This window comes from Ornithorhynchus anatinus, chromosome 8, assembly GCF_004115215.2.
Source record: "Ornithorhynchus anatinus isolate Pmale09 chromosome 8, mOrnAna1.pri.v4, whole genome shotgun sequence".
NCBI lineage: Eukaryota > Metazoa > Chordata > Mammalia > Monotremata > Ornithorhynchidae > Ornithorhynchus > Ornithorhynchus anatinus.
Genome location: NC_041735.1, coordinates 40,123,847 through 40,144,643, shown reverse-complemented (window position 1 = coordinate 40,144,643; position 20,797 = coordinate 40,123,847). Strand labels below are relative to the sequence as shown.

General features: G+C 46.3%; 1 protein-coding gene across 2 annotated transcripts in view; it reads left to right on the top strand.

Annotated features, from left to right (window-relative positions):
* COL6A6 (collagen type VI alpha 6 chain) overlaps window positions 1-20,797 on the top strand; it is an 86,460-nt gene that overhangs the window by 62,836 nt on the left and 2,827 nt on the right. For both annotated transcript variants that reach the window (XM_007666174.2, XM_007666173.3), the window contains 12 exons: window positions 2,173-2,235; window positions 2,512-2,562; window positions 3,591-3,626; window positions 4,234-4,296; window positions 7,309-7,371; window positions 8,434-8,469; window positions 8,566-8,602; window positions 9,725-9,736; window positions 11,457-11,950; window positions 15,429-15,525; window positions 17,659-18,330; window positions 20,097-20,190. In XM_007666174.2, the coding sequence (XP_007664364.2) occupies window positions 2,173-2,235; window positions 2,512-2,562; window positions 3,591-3,626; window positions 4,234-4,296; window positions 7,309-7,371; window positions 8,434-8,469; window positions 8,566-8,602; window positions 9,725-9,736; window positions 11,457-11,950; window positions 15,429-15,525; window positions 17,659-18,330; window positions 20,097-20,190 (1,718 nt within the window). The remainder of the gene's footprint in view (window positions 1-2,172; window positions 2,236-2,511; window positions 2,563-3,590; window positions 3,627-4,233; window positions 4,297-7,308; window positions 7,372-8,433; window positions 8,470-8,565; window positions 8,603-9,724; window positions 9,737-11,456; window positions 11,951-15,428; window positions 15,526-17,658; window positions 18,331-20,096; window positions 20,191-20,797) is intronic.

The following is a 20,797-nucleotide window of genomic DNA, read 5'->3' as shown; positions in this document are numbered from 1 at the left end:
CAGGTGTCGGAGCTGGAATGAGAACCCAGGTCCTTTGACTCCCAGGCCCTCACTCTTTCCACTAGGAAATGTTACTTCCCTAATCTGCTGGATGACCTTGGAAAAGTCATTTAAATTCTCTATGCCTCAGTTCCTTCATCTCCACGCTGAGACTCATCTCCAGGACCAGAACCATTGATATTCACTTCATGGCCCATCACCCATCTGCTCTAAAACAGATCTGATCTCCAGTACGGTGGGACTTGAGGATGCCTTTTGGCCCAGAGTGCATTTGGCTGTTTCTTGCCCACCCCAGGACTGTAGGCTAATACACTCTCCCCTGCTGGGTGGCCTGGGGCTTCACCTGCACGAAGATGCTAGTTTTTTTTTTGAAAGGCCTTTCCTAGTGAAAAAATGATCTTGACCAGAGTTTTCTTAGGTTACTGTAACCTCTGTGGCCAAGCCAACACCAGGAGGGATTGCAGCATCCAGACAAGGCTAACTTTTTGGTGCCATGATCTGGTAATCCTGCCTCAGAGTCCATTCTGAGAGAGCTGAATTCATCATTCTGACAGATCATGTTTTGGGCTTTTCCAGTCTCCAGATCTGCCTCCCCATCCCATTTCCACCCTGGGAGTCCTCAAGGCCCCAGAAGGATGGCCGTGGGGCAGGATGGGCAGCTGGCACTCTCGGGCAGCAGGTGTCCACGTATGTCTCCCTGACAATCAAGGAGGTTCTCATGAGGACCTAGTCGTCCTGGGGAAAATATCCCTCCCTGCATAGTGTCATCCTGATGCTTTCTGGTCCTCCCGCGCACAGTTGCAGTAAAAACTACCAGGATCAATCAATCCCCCTGACATTGACGTGGCTTCGTGGAAAGGGCACGGGCTTCCGAGTCAGAGGTCATGGGTTCTAATCCGGCTCTTCCACTTGGCAGCTGTGTGACTTCAGTTAAGTCACTTCTCTGGTCCTCAGTCACCTCATCTGTAAAATGGGGATTAAGATAAAATGGGGATTAAGACTGTGAGTCCCACATGGGACCATCTGATTACCTTGTATCTACCCCAGTGCTTAGAACAGCGCTTGGCACATAATAAGCACTTAACAAATGATAATGATGGTATTCGTTAAGCGCTTACTATGTGCCAAGCGCTGTTCTAAGCACTGGGGGGGGATACAAGGTGATCAAGTTCTCCCACGTGGGGCTCACGGTCTTCATCCCCATTTTACAGAAGAGGTCACTGAGGCACAGAGAAGTCAAGTGACTTGCCCACGGTCACGCAACCGACAAGTGGCAGAGCTGGGGTTGGAACCCACGACCTCTGACTCCCAAGCCCAGACTCTTTCCACTGAACCTCACTGCTTCTCAAATACCATTATTATTATTAATAAATGAGCCTGATTTTATTTGGGCTGTCAAAAATCAATGATTGTACCATTATTTTGTCATTTTAACCTAAAGTTTGCCCCAAATAGACACCATATTCTGAGGCAGTCAGTGATAAATTGAGCTCTTCCTGTGTGCAAAACATCAATCAGTCATATTTATTGAGCACTTACTATGTGCAGAGTGCTGTACTAAGAGCTTTGGAGAGTACAATAATAACAATACAACAGACACATTCCCTCCCAACAATGAGCTTAAAGTTTAGAGGGGGTAGAACCTTGTCCTAAGCACTTAATTTATGAGCTAAACCCATGTTATGTCTTTCAGCAGGCCACCAGGGTCTTTTAGCTGTGCTATTATTAGACAAGTTCTACTAAATTACCAAATCTAAAGCTACTGGATAGCTAGGCATGGTTCCAACCCAAAAGATAAATACTTGGTATGGTGATCTTTGAAATCACCGGTTGAAGTCGGAGATGAAAAGAGCCTTTTTTTTTTTCTTTAAACAAGGATGATCTTGTCATTTTAGTCAGATTGAGTCATCCTCTCAAGTGTCCCGGAGCCTTTTCGGCTAGGTATCTGAGGGATGGATTACTGAAGATAATTTATACTGTATCTTCTGAAGCTAGGGAAGCTAGGGAATGATAATTTCTGTTCAGCATACAAGACAGTCATTCTCTTTCCACTCCCACAGTCAGTTTTACATTTCCATGTTGGATTATTTCTGGTTTTTGTTCTGGAACAGGGGTGCCAACAGTGGGGGGATTCGTTCACCGACCTGATGTCTTTCTATTCTGTTTTAACAGGGAGATCCTGGGGAGTTGGGAGAGAGAGGAGGCCGTGGGTTGCCTGGTCAACGAGGAATGCCGGTTTGAATTTTTATACCTATTTTGCTTTTACCTTGAGAAATCCTGTTGGCGACCTGCCAGTGTAGTGACTGCCAAAGCCCTAGACTTAGGAAGAACTCAATTTGAGCAAAGAATGGTTGCAGGAGTTGGCTAAAATGGATGCATTGAAAGCAGGAGCCCTGCCAGAGGGAGAGGGGCTTTATTGACCAGCCTTTTTTTTTTTTAAGTCTACAGCAGGCTTGTCAAGAGCAGTCCTGTATGTTGTAAAATAAGCATGTTTTAAACGTTCTGTCCTAGGGAGAAGATGGCAACGTGGGATATGGTGGAGTTGGAAAGAAAGGATCAAAGGTAAATTTACATTTACAAGCCAACTGGAAAGTTCTTTCCTCATCTTGATGTACTTAGGCATCATTTAGGGCAAAAATGAAAGCAATTAGAAAATTTAAACAGAAATATATTCAAGGTATTTCTTGGTGCGAGAGACTGTGAAAGAATTTGAGCTAAATTAGAAATTTTCAAAGTAAAGTTCCTTGGGCAGGGGTGCACAGGGAGGTGGGAAGGAGTGGGAGAGTCTTCTATAAGACTACAGGTTGTATCATATTGAGTCAGAACAATTTCATTCCATCCCATCCATGGTGTCTCTTTCCATCAGGGCACCAAATGACACTTGAAGGAATAGTGGGATGGTTGCCTTCTTTGACCTCTAACCTTATGGGTAGGGATGTACTCTCCAGCATCCCAAATTTCTCTCTTCAAAATGGACCTTGGCTTTAAAGATGGACTCAAATTTCCAGCTGATAAATGCTGAATTTTAGCATCCGTAGATGGTGGGATCAGCATTACTGAGCCTGATGTGGATTTGTTTCCTTTTTTTTTTCCTGACCTAGTTATAATTATTTTTTTCCTGTCAAGAATGGGAGTATCTCCAGGCTTTCCTAAGTCTTTCCTGTTAATCACCATTTTGTTTTTTTTTAATCCGTAGGTTCACTCTAGTACAGACAACAAGAAGCTGAATGCTCAAGTTGAGATTGTACAGGCTCCCTAATGGTCTTTTTTCTGGCTGGCAGCAAATTCAGCCACTACTGTATGCTTGCCACAGTGTGAAAAGGTGCCCTTCCTCAGGGAATGTCAGCTGTGGCATTGTGGTTGGTCCACACGTGTAATAATCATCTTTTTGCCCATCCTCATGACATTTTGTTGAAGCCTGTCCATTAGGCTTATTTGTTAATTGCCATTTATTTTTGAAACACCATAGTGCAATCTCCATGGTTATTTTGATAGGCTTACTGGGATTCAGAAAGACCAATGCCAACTAAATAAAGCTGTACATATGTCGTGTGTGAGTATCAATTTCATCTCTTAATTGCACATTTCAGGGAAAAGAAGGATTCCCAGGAGACAGTGGACTAAAGGTACTGTATAATTCATATTAACTGCTTTTCAATTCTTGGAAGGTGTCATTAAAGTACTTGCCTAAATCAGGTAATATATACTGGGCAAGTAGAAAAGTGTATTGGCTTCATTCATTAGACTACCAGCAACACAGGAGAAAGTGGGTTGGTAACACTTGAATTATCCAATCAACACCCATTTCTTTAGTTGGAAACCTCCTATGGTACCTTAGAGAGGCAAAGAAAGTCCTTTTGGTTTGATTTTTTAGGTTCACTTGGCATTTTCTTTGTTTTGAACTTTTTTCCTTTTTATAGAGGAATGAGGAACATTTAAAGGATTTTACATTCCTGCTAATCACATTTTCTTTTCTGTTTTGTTTTAACCATCCCCTTTAGAGTTTGGTAGTTGCTTAAGTTTTTTGGTGACAAACTATATTTTCTCTAAGCTTTATGGGTTTATGGAAATACGTCTTTCATGAATAAAAATGCTCAGTAAAGCCTTTCAGCTTATTGAAATTGGACCGAGTGCCTTTAGATATGCTTTAAAATAAGATGCCTGACTGCAAAAATAAATTTCAACATTCATTCCCTAAATTATGAAATCTTCTCTTTGAACACACCTTATTAGGGGAAAGCTGGAGATGTTGGCATTCCAGGGGACCCTGGCCCCAAGGGATTTGAAGGAAGAACGGTAAGCTGCCTTCCCGCCACCTGATTTTTATAAATTACCTTCATTAAATCCCATTTCCGCTGGTGGGGAGTTTTTGCTGATGCATCTGGAAGTCACTTTGGTTATCTTTTGCTCTCAAGGACAACCTGGGTATTTTCAGAGTGTTATGTTCAAAGTGGAGAATTTTTATAATGAAACTGCCTAGGCTCGTGGGGCAGAAGCCCTAGTTTGCTGACGGGGTTGCAAAGAGCTTTTGCACAGATGAACGACGGGGAGGGGTGCCGCTCCTTCAGCCTTACGCCCCGACTACGGGCCCAGGGCACGGGGCTGCTCCAGGGCAAAGAGGCCACAAGGTCTGTGGCACACAAAAGGATCCAGAAAGAAGGGGCAGGGCCTGGGGCCAAGTGGAGGTGGTTTGGCCCACGCCAGGGCTAGCCTGGTCCCCATTGCGAATATCAACCCACTGAACGTCGTCATCCAGGGGCAGATGAACAATAGTGCGGTTTAGCCAGCCTGGTCACCAGCCAGGCCAAGGATCCAGTGAGGACACGATTGAATAGGCACATCTGCCCAACGGATGGACATATGTAGAAAGTCACAAGGCACCAACATACATATACACACAGATATGTGCGAATACACCCGGACACATATGGATATACACTGATGGGAACAGACTCCCCCTACCCCCAAAGAGGGAGACAGGCTAAACCACAGATATGGATGCCCACATCCACACATGCCATGGGGCATACACTTGTGGATTCACACACGTGTGAATTCTGTTCATGTCGTGACCGGGCAAAATGATGAGAGGAATCCCGGATAGACACCATCTGCACTGAAATATATTTGGACTGCTTCCTTTGTTTCATAAGTAGTTATTTAGCCTTGAAACGTAAATGTCATAACAGGATCAAAAGGTTCTCTAAATGTCACAGTAGGTTTCTAACAATGGTTAGACATGCTTCTGATATCCAAACAGATTACAGGGAAGCAACAAGTTTTTATCCTTTTGATCATCAGAATTATGAGAGCTTATTTTTCACGGCATCATTCTTTTGTTGCAATTTGTATTCCCCACACTACCTTCCTCTCCTCCATTTCGTCTCACTGTAAGTGCCGTATTTTGAAATTGAGGGAGTATGCTCCATCCTCTCAAAGGACACGATTTTCCCTTCAGGGAAGCTGAGGAAAGAAGCTGAATTTGCCCTTTGGAGGACAGGGTAGAGCAACAAAAATTTATGAGTTTGCCTCACACCTTGAACTATTCTTCAGTCATCCAGTTCTCAGTCAATCCCTAGCTTATTTCCCCAAATCTTTATCTTAATATTTCAAGTTGTGTCAGTCTTGAGAGAAATGTAATTAATATGATTGTTTCATGTTTTTTTTTTTTTTTTGCATTACAATGTTCTGTAGGAAGGTTTGACTACTCAGGGAGTATATTGAGCCTGTTTTTGTATTGTGTGTGTGTGTGTATATGTGTGTATATATATATATATATATATATATATATATATATATATATATGATGTGTATATATATACACATGTGTGTGTGTATATATATATATATGATATATATATGTGCGTGTGTGTGTGTGTATATATACACAAATTCTATATAACTTGGGCTTAACTTAAACATATGGAATTTAAAGCCCAATTCTTTGCCAAGAATATATTATCAATTTCTGAAGAGCTCTGGTTTGGGGAGTGAAAAGTGTTATCTTCCACTGTTGAAGAAGTTCAAATCCTAGCAGGGCAGCGTTGCCTGTCGCCAGCTTTCATCTCTCCAGCCTTTTACAGATCTCTCGACAATTACAATGGAGAGGGAGGGTTAGCCTCCCTCTAAAACCAAAATTTGCCTAAAACCCAATTTGGGTGATTTTGTTTGGGTTTTCTAAATTCCTCCTATAATCTTTGGTTGATGGTTCCGTATTTTGTCTTGAAAATGTGTGGTAAAACGTACTCCAAATGACCCAGTATCAGCTGTCTCTTATGCCAGGGTTGCAACCAGCCGAAGGCTCACTGGGGGTTTATCAAGCAATCATTGATATTTACTGAGCGTTTGTGGGCAGAGCACTGTACTAAGCATTTGGGAAAGTAAAATATAAAATAATCGGTAGACATTTTTCCCTGCCCACCGGGAGCTTACAATCTAGAGTGGAAACAATAAAATAAATTAAGGATATGTACACAAGTGCTGGGGGCTGAGGGTAGGGTGCACTAGCAGAAAGAACAAAAGACTGTGTCAAAAGACCTGAGTTCAAGTCTTGGCTCTTCTGCTAGCTTACCGTGTGACCTCAGGCAAGGCACTTAACTTCTCAGGGCCTTAGTCTCCTCCTCTGTAAAAAGGGGATAGTATAGATCGTGAGCCCCATGTGAGAGAGGGCCTCTGCCCAATCACGTAAACTTGTATCTGTTCCAGCATTTACCATGCAGGAAGTTCTTAATAAGTGTCTGTTCAATTAGTGAAGCAGACTAATGGTTTGAAAGTGGAGGGAGAGAGGGGAAGGCAGCAAGGAGAGACTGTGAGCCCGTTGTCGGGCAGGGATTCTCTCTCTGTTGCCGAATTGTACCTTCCAAGCGCTTAGTACAGTGCTCTGCACATAGTAAACGCTCAATAAGTATGAGTGAATAAATGAATGAAAGGAGAGGAGGCCCTTGCTAACTCTAGCCTGTCAGGGAGCCAAAATAACCCCACTATAGTAAACATCGTGCTTTCTTCCTCCCCCACTCCCTGACCCCCACCTTCCCAAATATTTCTGCTTAACTATAGCAGGCCAATTACAGGAAGTTCTTCCTTCCTTCCTTATCTGGTGTACTTTTAAAAATGGTTTGAGTGAGGTAAGACACTGGGGGTCCCTCAGAATAAAAAAAAGAGTATGGTGTTGCAACCTTTGAGCCCCACTACAAATCCTTCTACTCTTTTGTAAACCTTAAAAAATGCAAAGATTGCAATCCAAAGCTGAACCATAACATACATTCATTTGCAACTGCATATGGTTTTCATTTGTGTCGATGTTTCTAGGGCTCCGTAGGTCCTCCTGGAGAGCCAGGATCTCCTGGAACACTGGGACCTTCAGGACGTAGGGTAGGATGTTATCAGCTATTCAAGATCTTGTTCGCATGAAAAACCTAAACAGTCAACTCTCAGTTATCTGGAAGCTTCTTATCCTGACTTCTCCCACCGGTGGCCTAAAGATTGGTCATTTCACCGCTACCGGTGGCCTGTGTCAGGGAGAGTAAAGGAAATCTCAGATCAGTCCATTGATATGCTACAAGGATCACTGGGTGTGGGAGGTGTGGATATTTGGTAGAAGGAGACTAAAATCTGGTAGCTAAAGCAAGGGGCCTGGATTATATGAGAATTTCATTTATCCGTGCTTAACTTCCAGAAATAACTGAGAGATGGCTATAGGAGGGAATTCTTTGTATTAATCTGGGGAAGGCAGCAAATGCGTTCCATTTCTACACACGTCTTCGCTTAGTCGAGTTAAACTGTGCAGCACACCGAGGCACAGCTAGATCAGCCAAATTCAGGATATGCTGGCTTCACTTCTTCCTTCTTTCCACAGACCAGACAAAAACATTTTTTTCCTTTACTGATGACCCATGACATGATCCATTTTATGGCGCTCTTAGCTCATGAGCTGATCATTTAGGTACAGCAGTCCCTGAGGGTAGGTTAATGCTCCCTCCCACTGCTCTGAGGCTTATCAGAGTGGCCTTCCACTCGCTTTCTCTGGCTTTTCTGGTGCCTCTGTTCCAGGTGGGGATTTGGCTGCAGGCTCAGACCCTCTCCTGACTTCTGTCCCTGCCGGAAGGCCGCAAGAAGGGCCCGAGAACCACCTGAGAGCAAGCTCTCACGGTGACGCCATTCACATGGGGTTCTGGGCTCTTGCCTTCTTGTGAGGTTCTTGTGTCTCCAGTGCTGAGAGCTTAGAAAGTACAGTCCACCTTTTGAGTCTCTCCATCTCTGACCGGTCAAACTGTTTGAGTCTTGATGGGGAGGATGAGGAGTTGGGGGGTCCTGGGGCTGGCGGATCGGTGGGGTTGGGTGGGGGAGAGCATGGAGATGGGGGACTAAGGGGTGGGGAGATGGGGGGGGGCGTGCCCTGCATCAGCCCTAAAACCTGCACACTTGTTTTTCTAGGGCATGAAAGGAGCGAAAGGACAGACTTCATTTTCTGTACGTAGCTCTAGAATCCAGCCCGTTGATTGAGAGACCGTCACCTTCAGCCCCGAGCATCGGGTGTACTAACTTCTCTCATTTTGATTTTTACAGTCTTGCAGCCTCCTTCAGTATGTGCGAGACCACAGCCGTGAGTACCAAGCCGTTGAACAGTCCACCGAGCGGTTGTAGTCCCGGTGGTGTTTAGGGGTTACAGCCAATGTCGCCTTGCAGAATGGAATTGAGAGTGGCCCAGGGAAGGGGGTTCAAGGCAGATGTAACTGCATGTATTCCAGGCAGCCAAGCACCAGTGAATGGTGTCTCTCCTCAGCTGAATCCAGAGGCTTTTATTCAAGGAACTGAGAGGTGACTCAGAATCCTTCCCCAAGAGGTAAATTCTTCTTGGGTTCAGTGGTTGCTGTAGTGAATAATGTTGGTATTTGTTAAGCACTTACTATGTGCAGAGCACTGTTCTAAGCGCTGGGGTAGGTACAGGGTAATCAGGTCCCGCGTGAGGCTCACAGTCTTAATCCCCATTTTACAGATGAGGTAACTGAGGCACAGAGAAGAGAAGTGGCCCACAGTCACACAGCTGACAAGTGTCAGAGCCGGGATTCGAACCCATGACATCTGACTCCCAAGCCTGGGTTCTTTTCACTGAGCCACGCTGCTTCCCCTAAATAATGATGATGATGGCATTTGTTAAGCGCTTACTATGCATCAAGCACTGTTCTAAGTGCTGGGGTAGATACCAGGTAATCGGTTGTCCCACATGGAGCTCACAGTCTTAATCCCCATTTTCCAGATGAGGGAACTGAGGCACAGAGAAGTTGAGTGACTTGCCCAAAGTCACACAGCTGACAAGTGGCGGAGCTGGGATTAGAACCCACGACCTCTGACTCCCAAGCCCGGGCTCTTTCCACTAAGCCGTGCTGCTTCTCTAGTGGAGTTATATTAGTAGAGGAGACTCCCCCCATCACATAGGGCTTCTGTGTTGTGGGCTGCTGGCTGCCCTGTCATCCCTCCTGCAGCTTCCTCCTGCTCCCTCTTCTCTGACTTCTAATGTGGTGAAACAATTTAATGAAAAAGGATGCTGAGTTTACTCTCCTGACCCTGTTGCTGCCTGTAAACCTGAGAGAAGAAGCTTGTAGGATCTGGTTGTCAAATCAAGCTGAAGAGAGAATCTCTGTTGCTTGTAGACTTTCTAAATGATTTTAGTTCTCTGTTCTCCTAGATTACAATTAACACCAAATCTTTTTTTCTCTCTTTTTAGCTGCTTCACAAGGTGAGTACACTCCCATCGAGAACACATTTGTTATCACGTAAAATTTTAAAGTGGTTTCCTACATCTGGAAAGATGTTTTAGGGAGAAATCGCAGCAGCTAAATGGAATTGGTTTGAACTCCAATTTTCTGGCTGCTCAATCCTGCCTGAAATTAAAGATTATGTGTTGAGCTGCACAGGAATTTCTTAACCAACGCTGTAGGCATTTTTTCTCACTTGAATCTTGCAATTTTCGTGGTGTTACAATCTGTTGAATTTTAGTAACTCTCAACTTTTCTTTCCCACTTCCTCTTCCTTTTCTGGTCTTTTCCCCCCTCTTTATTTTCCCCTCTCTCCCTCCCTTTCTGTCTTAATCTCCCATTCTTTTATCCCTTCTCTATCTCTCTTTCTCTTCCTCCCTTCCCTCCCCGCTTCTAAATTCACTCTGCTTATCCACTTCTAGTGGAGTGAGACTCACTGCGGGAGGAAAATTCTGGTTAATCCAAAGGAGGAACACCAGTATTAACTCACTTAATGCTATTGCTGCCTCCCTTGGGAGACAGGGTGTTGCTGTTTACAGTGATGGAAAAGTCATGGGGAGGAAATGGGTTTGGGTGGAAAGATGAGTTCTGTTTTGGACATTTGAGGTGTCGGTGGGCTATCCAAGTAGAGATGTCCCGAAGGCGGGAGGAAATATGAGACTGAAGAGGAGAGAGGTTGGGGCTGGAGTTGTTTATTGCTGTATTGCACTTTCCCATCCTCCTAGTACAGTGCTCTTCACACAGTAACTGCTCAAAAAAATTGATTGAATGAATGAGTTAGAGGGAGATGGAAATGTAGGGTCCCCACAGCCCACCACCATTTTCCCACCATGTACATTTGGTCTCCTGATCAGATTTGGTCCTTCATTCAGTCGTATTTATTGAGCGCTTACTGTGTGCAGAGCACTGTACTAAGCTCTTGAGTTCCTTTGCTCAGTTGTCCTGCTTTGCCCTCTGTCTTCGTTTCCATTTCTTTCCCACCATAAACCAGTCCCCCTCATCTCCTCAACCCACAAACGCTCTTCCTCTCTCATCCTCTTTACCTGATATGGGTCCCTGGTAGTGATTTATAGTATCCCACTTCTGCTCCTACTCCTCCTGAATTCATGGATACATCTTGCTCTGGCTCCCTTTAGGAAACCCCCCTACCCCCCACACCCACCCAGTAATTATGTCAGGAAAACATGGGTTCTCTGGAACTACTCTTTCATCATCATCATCCTCTACTGTTGGCTTTTCGAATCACTGGTACTTCGGTTGCAAAAATAAGTTCCTCTACACTATGTTTCTAATTGTCATTTTCCTTCCTGCCTTTCCAACCTTTTCCAACTCACCAGAGTTTCACAGCATAACTCCTAATTTTCATTTTCCCCTCCATCTTTCTCTACTGACGAAATGATCGGAAATCCTGGTTCAAGTCAGTCGAATCTAACTTCAGAGGTACGGATCCTGATATCAGTCGATCAATCCGTAGCCCACTTTTGAAAGAATAAGGGGAGAGAGGTAAAATTATATTGTTTCAAATATTTCTGCTCATTTATTTTAAAATAAAATGGTTAGGTGATCTAGGTTTTGGTTTTTGAACTTCAGAGATAGAGCCAAGCTTGTAGGATAACGACTTATTCCTTCACGCACAGAATGAATAGGAAAGAATTGAGGAAAAAAAATCAACCCAACATCACACTCTCCTTTCCTTTTTAGGAAGACCCGAATGTCCTGTGCATCCTACAGAGCTGGCCTTTGCCCTGGATCTGTCCCGGGGCATTACGGAGCAATCATTTGAGCGAATGAAGGACATAATTCTGTCAATTGTGAGTGACACCAAGATCCGGGAGAGCAGCTGTCCAGTGGGAACGAGAGTCGCCGTCGTTTCCTACGATTCCAATATCAGGCATCACATCCGCCTGACAGACTCCCCGACCAAGAATCAGCTTCTCAGGAAAATAAAAGCCATCCCATATGAGAGATCGTCAAATGGCAGGGAAACTGGCAAAGCGATGAGGTTCGTGGCCAAGAACGTTTTCAAGCGAACTCTCCGAGGACCGCACGTGAGGAAGATCGCCACGGTCTTCAGCCACGGCCCATCCTCTGACGTGTCTTCGATCACCACAGCCACCCTGGAGTTCAGCGCCCTTGACATCATTCCAGTTGTGATCACTTTCGGCAATGTGCCTGCTGTCAAAAAGGCCTTCATGGTAAGAAAATTGGTCATTTCGCTAGTGTTTTCCCTCCAGGAAAAACCAACCTCTGAAAAGAGCTGTGGGCTTAAAAATTTTCCAAACAGCTTTCATCCTTAGCTGGCAGAGCATCCAAAGGCGGCGTACCAGAGATATTCTTAAGGTCGGTACCCTAAGAATAACTATTTATTTTTTGTGACGCTGGGACACTCAGCCTGGCTTATTCCAGTGCCAACTGGTTTCCTTCTGCTCATAGAGTATGATCAATTTTTTTTTTAAAAAAGCCTCAGGCAGAATTTCTCTCATTTGGATCTAAGGATTTTGATGCTGCAGAAAGGCTCACGTGTTCAAAGGTCGAAGAGTAGACTGCAGAGAGTACAAGAGGAATTGGGTGAGATTGCAGACTCCCAGAGGACAAGCCCTTATCGATGAACTAACTCTGTGCCGCATCCTGGTTGGTGAATGCTTTGATGAAGTATTTCAGTGGTGATGGAAAGAGCCCATAGGCTGGCCAGTTTTCAGGCAACAGAAACGAGGATCCAGGCAGCCCGAGAGCAGGAAAGAGGGCAGACAAAGGGAGATTGTTAAAAAGGGCTGACCAGCTGCTTTCCATCCTCTCTGAAAACAGCCATTTTGTTTTCAGTGATTCCAATCCCAGAAGCCCAGAGCCATAGAGAAGCAGCGTGGCTCAGTGGAAAGAGCCCGGGCTTGGGAGTCAGAGTTCATGGGTTCGAATTCCGACTCTGCCCCTTGTCCGCTGTGTGACTGTGGGCAAGTCACTTCACTTCTCTGTGCCTCAGTTCCCTCCTCTGTAAAATGGGGATGAAGACTGTGAGCCTCACGTGGGACAACCTCATTCCCCTGTATCTACCCCAGCGCTTAGAACAGTGCTCTGCACCTAGTAAGCGCTTAACAAATACCAACATTATTATTATTATTATCTGATTCCTTGCTATGTGCTTTTTTTTTTTTTTGTTCATTCGACCAATCCTCAGCTCATCCTGACCCCGCTGGGATTTCCTCAGCCTGGGGAAGGACTTCACTGGTGCTTGACTGGAATATAATAGAGAGGCAGCATGGCCTAGTGGAAAGAGCAAGGGCTTGGGAGTCAGAGGACCTGGGTTCTGTTACCGCCTGCTACTTGCTATATGTCCTCGGGCAAATCACTTAACTTCTCTGGATTTCAGTTCCCTCGTCTGGAAAATGGGGAACCAAAACCTGTTCTCACTCCTTTCTGCCCCAGAATTCAGTACGGTGCTTGGCACATAGTGAGCACGTAACAAATACCCCAGTGATTAATTACTATTATACGATTCTCATAAAACCCAACCCTCCTTGATTAAAACTTCAATTCGATTTAAACGGCTTTTGTTTTCCAGTACAGAAAAGTCTGATGGCACCAAGCCTTCAAAATCTACAGCTTGCTTTTGTTTAGGATGACATTTTTTAAGACTCCCGGGATAATCCATAGCTAATATACTTCTTTCCAAGACCTGATGCATCAAGGCTGAGGAAAGCCTAATAGAATTTTTTTTTGCATCAGGTGCAAGGCATTCCCCAAAGCCATCAAAGGAGTAACTGTTCATTACTCTCGGACAATGTCTCGGCATTCCTCGGTGACAGAGAATGGGGTTCTTGGAAATCCAGCTATGGTACAGCCTTACGTTAGAGGGCCATTACTCAGCACTGAAAAGGGATTTGGCTGTTGGCAGCAGACTACTGCTTCACAGATTCACTCTGGCCCCAGATTTTACTCTCGGGATCTCTCTGGCAGCAGATGTTCTAATCTGACCTAGCTGTGTGTGGATTTTCCCCTTGGGTGTGGCTTTTTGTAACATAATTGTATAAGAAAATTGTTTGTGACCAGTATCGCTGTAGTATAATTAAGCTCACAAGAGTTTTTTAAAAGATAAATCATCTAATAATGGAAATGAAAAGGCCTGCCTAATAATTGCTAACATCTGAGATCAGGCAGAACTTTGATCAGAAGTTTTAAAACCTTTCAGCACTTGCCAAACCTAGCTCCTCTGTTTTCCAGGGATTTCTCAAGCTTCAGTTTTGCGGAGTTGACTGCGAGGTCCTTAGAGGGAAAATTTACTCTAGGAGCGTTATCCTTAATATTAGTGGTTCTTTTCAGTTCTGTAAAATGGGCTAATGGCAGCTCCCACCAAGACTTAGGCAAGAAGGAAAATGAGTTCTCACAGTTCTCAGTCAGAACCTCGTCTGCCAAACAGTTGCCAAACAGCTAGAGTTCAGGTTCAAGGCATCACAAAAACTCGATCTTAGTCAACAGAGAGGGAAAGGGCCCCGTAAGGTCAGCATTCCCTCTTCCCCCTCTGAGGTCTGATCACAGTCCGGCCTAACTCGACGACTCGGATGATGCCCAGTGGGGAAGAGGACGTCTAACGTGTCCACTACCCTGGTGAGGAGGATTTGTGAGCGGAGTTCTTGTGGGAAGTAACCGATGATGATCAAATGTTTTGCATATAGTGGTGAAGGCATGTGTTTGCTGCGAATTTCCAAGGGTCACGGCGCTAACTCTAATGATGGGGTGTGTAGCTCTAGGAAATCCATTCAGAAAAATAAGGCACCGAGCTGGGAAATGAGGAGGTCTTTACTTAGTCGACGGATTGCTGTGTGTGCAGAGGTGGAGTAGATACCGATGAAGTAGAAGGCCCAGTCTGTCTGCTGCACGCAAATCCTCTAATCAACATTCTAGCTCCTTTTCAACCCAATCCCCCCGCCCGCCCCCACACACTTATACACACACTTTTTCTTCCATTCCTCTCTGACTCCCTTCCACTCCCCCACCCTTCCCTTCCCCCACCTTCTCCCTTCAGGAAGGCAGTGGTTTGGCGGAGGGATTCTGATGTTAAAGGTCCTGCTGCTGCCAACCACCTTGCGGGGTTGGGATGTTAGTGTGGAATCGGATGGGTCTGACTAGATGCACGGATGCCGGGAAAGGACTCTGAGCTAAAACTGGGGAAGAGCCTGGCAGGAGGGAATAGTGAGTGGGCAGGCTCACAGGGTCAGGCATGGAGCCGGGTGTGGGCCAGGAGCCGCAGAACTTGGTGTCTGGTGGTGAGCTTTCTCCATCCCACTGAAGGTGATGGAACAGAGCCTCAGATGGGAAAGGAACAGGGAGCTTTGTGAAAACCGTAGAATGACCATTTCTGATCTGCATCCGGCAGGCACCCCTCCTGCCCGGCCACAATTTTTGGGAGGCCACTTAGGCTCTCTCACACGTAGGCAAGGGGTTTTGACAGACGGGAAGGAGGAGAGGCTGTACGGATTGGGGCAGCCCCCTTGCTGACTTTCTCTTTTTGAGGGTGGGAGGAGAGGGAACGTGTGTTTACTGAATTCTGTGGAAGAAGGACCTGTAAAAGCATTTATTCTTTGTATCACCCGACTCTTCCCGGGATCTCAAAGAACCGTTCCGTTTCAGACGACGATCATCTTTGCTAATCTCACTCTCTTTTGGTTTTGTTCTGCATAGATTGATGACACTGGCACGTTTCAGGTGATCACTGTTCCACCCGGATCAAATTACAAGCCAGCATTAAAAAGACTCCAGCTGTGCACATTTTGCTATGGTAAGACCCTTTAAAAGCCAATTATTTTAATGGAGTTGCATCTATACAGAGGGACTCTTTGGCCCAGGGGGAGACAGCTCGGCAGTGGTGACAGACGACCCGGAGTAGATTTCCCTGGGGATTTAAAGTAACTCGGAGCAAATCGAGTGGCATTGAATCAGATCTCCAAATATGTAATTCTTACGGGCAGGTGGGGGACACGTTACATCAGAGGAAGAGTTTGTCGCCTCTTGGTGTTTCCAGACTGTAAACTCCTTGTGAGCGGGGATTGTGTCTACCGACTCTGTTGTATTGTTTTTTCCTCGAGCGATTAGTACAGAGCTCTGCACCTAGTAAGCGCATAATAAATACCATCGATTGCTTAAAAAATATATCCTGCAATATGTACATGGGGTTTTTTTGCCTTGGTAGTCTATTTGTACAGAATCCAGACGCTCCCGAGTCTCCCAAAGCTGCAACTCAGGTGCAGGATTCTGTAAACTACCCACCATAAACATTCCTCTTTGGAAAAGTTTTTCACCCAGTATGTCCTTCAGTCTCTTAAGATACAAGTAACCCTAGTAGTGCCTTCCCTCCAGTTTGGTGCGACCCAACAAAACACGACAGCTTTCCTCAACTCGCCTCTTACGGAGTGCCAGAAGAGTCGAGTTTAATTTCTGTAAAGTGCTTTTAGTTTCCCAGCGAAAATTCAACATGTGCTCTCTCATCCTGTCTGCACCTCTTCTGGCTTTCTGCCCCAACCTCCTTACCGCTTTTTCTCTGCTTTTACCATTCCTTCTGTCCTTTTCTCTCGCTCTCTCTCTCTAGCTCACTCTCTTTAATTCTATATTAATAGTTTAGCTGATTATGCCTCCAATTCTTTCTGATTGGGAGAATTCAACCCTGCAGATATTACTACCATCATTTCAATAACTGTAAGTATGCTGAAGAATGAGAAAAACTTGCACATACGGAGATGAATTTTGGCTCAATTTTCTTGGCTCTGGCCCTTTTGCTTCTAAAGATTCACAAAATGGGAGGAATTCTGGCTGCCATTAGCAGTAATTAGAATAGCCAGTACCACTGAAAAAAATCCTACTCTTTTAAAATAGGGACACGGCATTAAAGTGATATACCCTGTAATTGGGCCTGCACAATAGAGTTCCTTCTTATTCATCGATGTCGTAAGATAAACAAATGTGTACATGTTCACAGACAGAGTTTCCCTTCTGCTAAAATTTTAGAAAGCCAGCATGTCGCTTGTCACACTGAAGCCACCTCAAGGGGCAGATGTCTCTTGGAGGGCGTAGAGGCCCAGTGCCGGACATACGAGGAGAGACGGGAGGGAGGTAGGGCGGGCTGACTATACCCCCAGCTTTCCAACGACCTGTGCCATAAACGAGCAGTGGCGCTTTGCACCACATTCCTAGAAATGTTTGGGGCCCTCAGTCCACCCCCACTGACATGACTTCTACGTCCTGGCTATTTTAAAAACCCATTGTCTGTTTCTTATTTGTCCATTTTGTTTGCATTGTATATGTTCCTGTTTCCTCAACAAGAATCGCTTAGTTGACCCATGTTTCTAGAGTTAGGCTTTGGGCTTTTAGCCACTGAATCCAATCTAAGAGGAAATCCTAGCCAGTGTTACCATTTTAGTGTGGAAGGCATTGTGGCTCAATGGGGAGAAGCCTTGGGCTGCTTTTGCCGAGTGAAGGCGTTCCATTTCTACTCCACTCTATTCTGACTCTTGGGATTCAGGATTCCTAGGTGCTATCGCTAACCTAAAATGATGAGCGGATCGTTTAAATCTGATGTCGCTCTTCAAGTCCTCTTCGCAAATAGTTACCATCCGTAAGGACAAAGGTCAGAAGTTAGAGTTGAAATTGAGTACCAAGAACCAGGAGTGGGAGTCAGACATCACAACTTCTCTGTTCAGCCCCAGAGAAGCTTTACTAACACCACCATCCTCCTGAGCCACTGGATCCTAGCGGAAATGCCCAGGTTTTAACTCTGCATATAGTTCCAGTTCTTAGTCAGAAGCCAACCGATAGCAGTTTTGACATTAGCGCTCTGCGATTTTCAAAGGTCTGAGACGGCCCCTCGTCTCACCCGTACTTACTTGGGGTTCACGACGCACTCGGTTGTTCCTCCTAGACAGATGCAGACCAGACGCGTCTTGTGAACAGGGCAGACCTCTCCCCGGACGGTCGTACATAGATGCCGCCCTACTCTTCGAAGGCTCTCGGAACGTGGGAAGGGCCGAGTTTGAGGAAATGAAAGATCTCCTGAGCGTCATGTTCGACAACTTTGACGTGGCCACGGAACCGCTGACCTCCACCACAGGCGACCGGGTAGCGGTCCTCAGCCTTTCTCCGCCGAGTTTCACGCCCGACACCCGGGAGAGTCCGGTGAAGACCGAGTTCAACTTCACCACCTACGCCAGTAAGCTTTTAATGAAGAGGCACGTCCAGAAGTCTGTGCGGCAGTCGGATGGAGATGTCTTTGTCGGCCACGCCCTCCAGTGGACCGTTAATAACCTTTTCGCGAGGACCCCCAACCCCAGAAAATACAAAGTCATCTTTGTGATATCGGCGGGGGGAACGAGCCCTCGGGACAGAGAGGCATTAAAAAGAGAGTCTCTGAGGGCCAAGTGTCGCGGCTATGCCATATTTGTATTTTCCCTGGGCCCCACCCATAATGTCACGGAACTGGAAGAGTTAGCCAGTCTCCCCCTGGATCATCACTTGCTCCAGCTGGGCCGCGTTCACAGACCCGACCACGGATACAGCGTGAAGTTCATCCGATCCTTTATAAACTCCATCAGACGTGAGTGATTTTCAATCGTTTCTCCGCGGGGCTTTTCAGGTGAATTTAGTGGCTCTAAAACCGGTGGGTGGAGGCGATGACCATTAGTCACCCCCTCTTGAATATGGACTGTGGGAGTGAAGACGTTGGTTTTGTCCCCAGCGGCTCTGTAGGCAAGGAGGCGGTCAAAGCCTGCCGTCCCCACCCTGACCCTCGGGGACGGTCAAGCTGGGTTCCGCAGGCCAAGCAGGAGCCCTGGGAGGACCAGGGGTGCCCGGTGATGCCGCCAGCTTCCGCGGTTAGGGTAGGGCCTCTTTGTCTCCAGGTCCGGCTCGAGAGCGTGCGGGGTCAAGGGCCTGGGTGGAAGCTCACTGAGACCCGCACCTTGGTGCGGCCTCACTTACCCATTCTGGTGCAAGGCCCAGGCGGGGTCCGGTTGCTTCTCCCCTGGGCTCCTAGGGCAGATCTGAGGGCTTCGTCCAGCCTGGCCCCCAGCTCGGCCCCTGCACTCCAAGGGTAAAGAGGGCACCCGTGCCTGAGGGGCAGAAGGAAGTCCAAGAGAGTGAAGGGTGACGGGAAGCTTCTGTTAGAGCTTTTCATCATTTCATCCCTCCCATCTCTTCTCTTCCTCTGCGTCCTGCGGAGCAGCAATTGCTTCCACAGCTGCCAGTTGCAGCCTCCCACTCTGAGGCTGGGAAGGTGCTGCTGGGTGTCATTTCCCAACTACCTGGCATATGAGCAGGCCGCACTTTATGGAAAATTAATGTTCCAAGTGGAAACTACAGACTCGGAAGCCGGGCTCCGATGTGTGTCCTTTTGAATCCCGAGGCCAGGTTATCTCTGTGTTAGGATGAGAAGGGCTACCTTGCCAAAGTGGCTTAGTCTCGGTAGCCGTTTCCCCTCAGGCTGGTCTGTCGGCCCAGAGCTGTTCTCTGTGCCCAAATAATCCTGGGCAAGATGTCCCCCGAACAGACCCCTCCAAGGTTCAGGTGAAGGGAAACAAACTCCCCAGCGAAATGTACCGTGATTTGCTACAGTCAGCTGTCTTGGGTTTGGGCATTTTTGTGCCCCTACTTGCACCTGTTTCTTTGAATGTCAAGTTTAGGTGAAAAGTCTGTTGCATGTTGAACAAATATCAACTTAGTAAGGTGCAAAGTGGGGATCTGAACCTGACGGAGAGCCTGCAGTTGTCTTTTGGCTGAAATCTTGCTTCTAGGCAGCTGTGTACATGAGGGTGGAAGAGGGGTAGAAAGGTGCAAATGGGGGATGAGGAAGTCAGTGCCAAAGAGAAAATCTGGAGAAGATACGGAAGCTTTAGTAGGGACTAGGGGAAGAAGGGGAAGGAGATTATGAAGGAACTGTAAAGGTATCACTAGCTAGGACCAGCAGGAAAGTGGAACTAGAAGTGGGCTAAGGTGTGACCCTCTTGAACCATCTCCAGAAATACACTGTTAAAAACAGTCATCGAGGTATTATCAAGGGAAATAAAAATAGCATAGGAAAAGGACTCTGACCACTTTACCCAGATGACAGAGGAAGGGGTGAATGTGATGGTTTGTCTGGAGAAGCCAAAGGGGCTTTGTGGTTTCCCAGAGATCTCGTGACCTTGTGGCCAAACCTCTTGGAAAGAAGAGACGACTCTTGGAAATTCCACTTCTGCATACTCTTCCCACTCGGGCTCTGTGTCTCGCTGAGATAAGGGATGAGCTAAGTTATTCATTTAGTAGGTTTGACAGTGGGGTCGGTGGGGATAGATGCCGACTGAACATAGCACGTTCTTTCCTCAGGTGAGATCAACAAGTACCCACCGAATCACTTGAGGACAAAATGTGCTCAGCTCAGCGCCAACCTGAAGCTCCCTCTAAAACAACAAAACACCCTGTAAGTGATGCTATCCATGACTATTAATTTATACAGGTACTTCACGGGGATGTGAGCGCTCACCGGGATTCTAAGGGAAGCATGTCCATCCTCCTCTCTTCCTGTCCTGTTGCCCTCTACCCCTTGCCTGTCTTACACTGCTGTGACTTTGTCTCTGCCGTTCCCATTTTTCCAGTTCTAGCATCTCGGGCCCCATTTTATGGTTCTCTGAGCAAGCGATTGGAGAAGCAGGTGCAGCCGGTTCATTACCACCTCTGGGAATGATCAGTTCGTATTAGAAGTACGTCTCGTGGGGCTGGGAACGGGGGGTTGTTCCCGACCTCCAGTCCCCGGCCCGTACTGAGGAATCAGTCAGAGGAGAGGAGTTTCTCCATCTTGCCCAAACCTCTGGAAATATAGCATAATGCCCCTGGATTCACAAAGCTTTTCCGCCCGTACTCGGTTGAGTCACCAGAGAACTGTCCAGCGGCAAACACCCCCTCAAGACAAATGTCAGACCTTCCTGGAAGTCCCCCTTGGGAAACTGGTGTTCGCAGTGGACTGCAATTATTTCTAGCCTCCCTCGTTTAAGATTGAACCCAGAGGAAAGAGCAGGCAGAAGGATCCT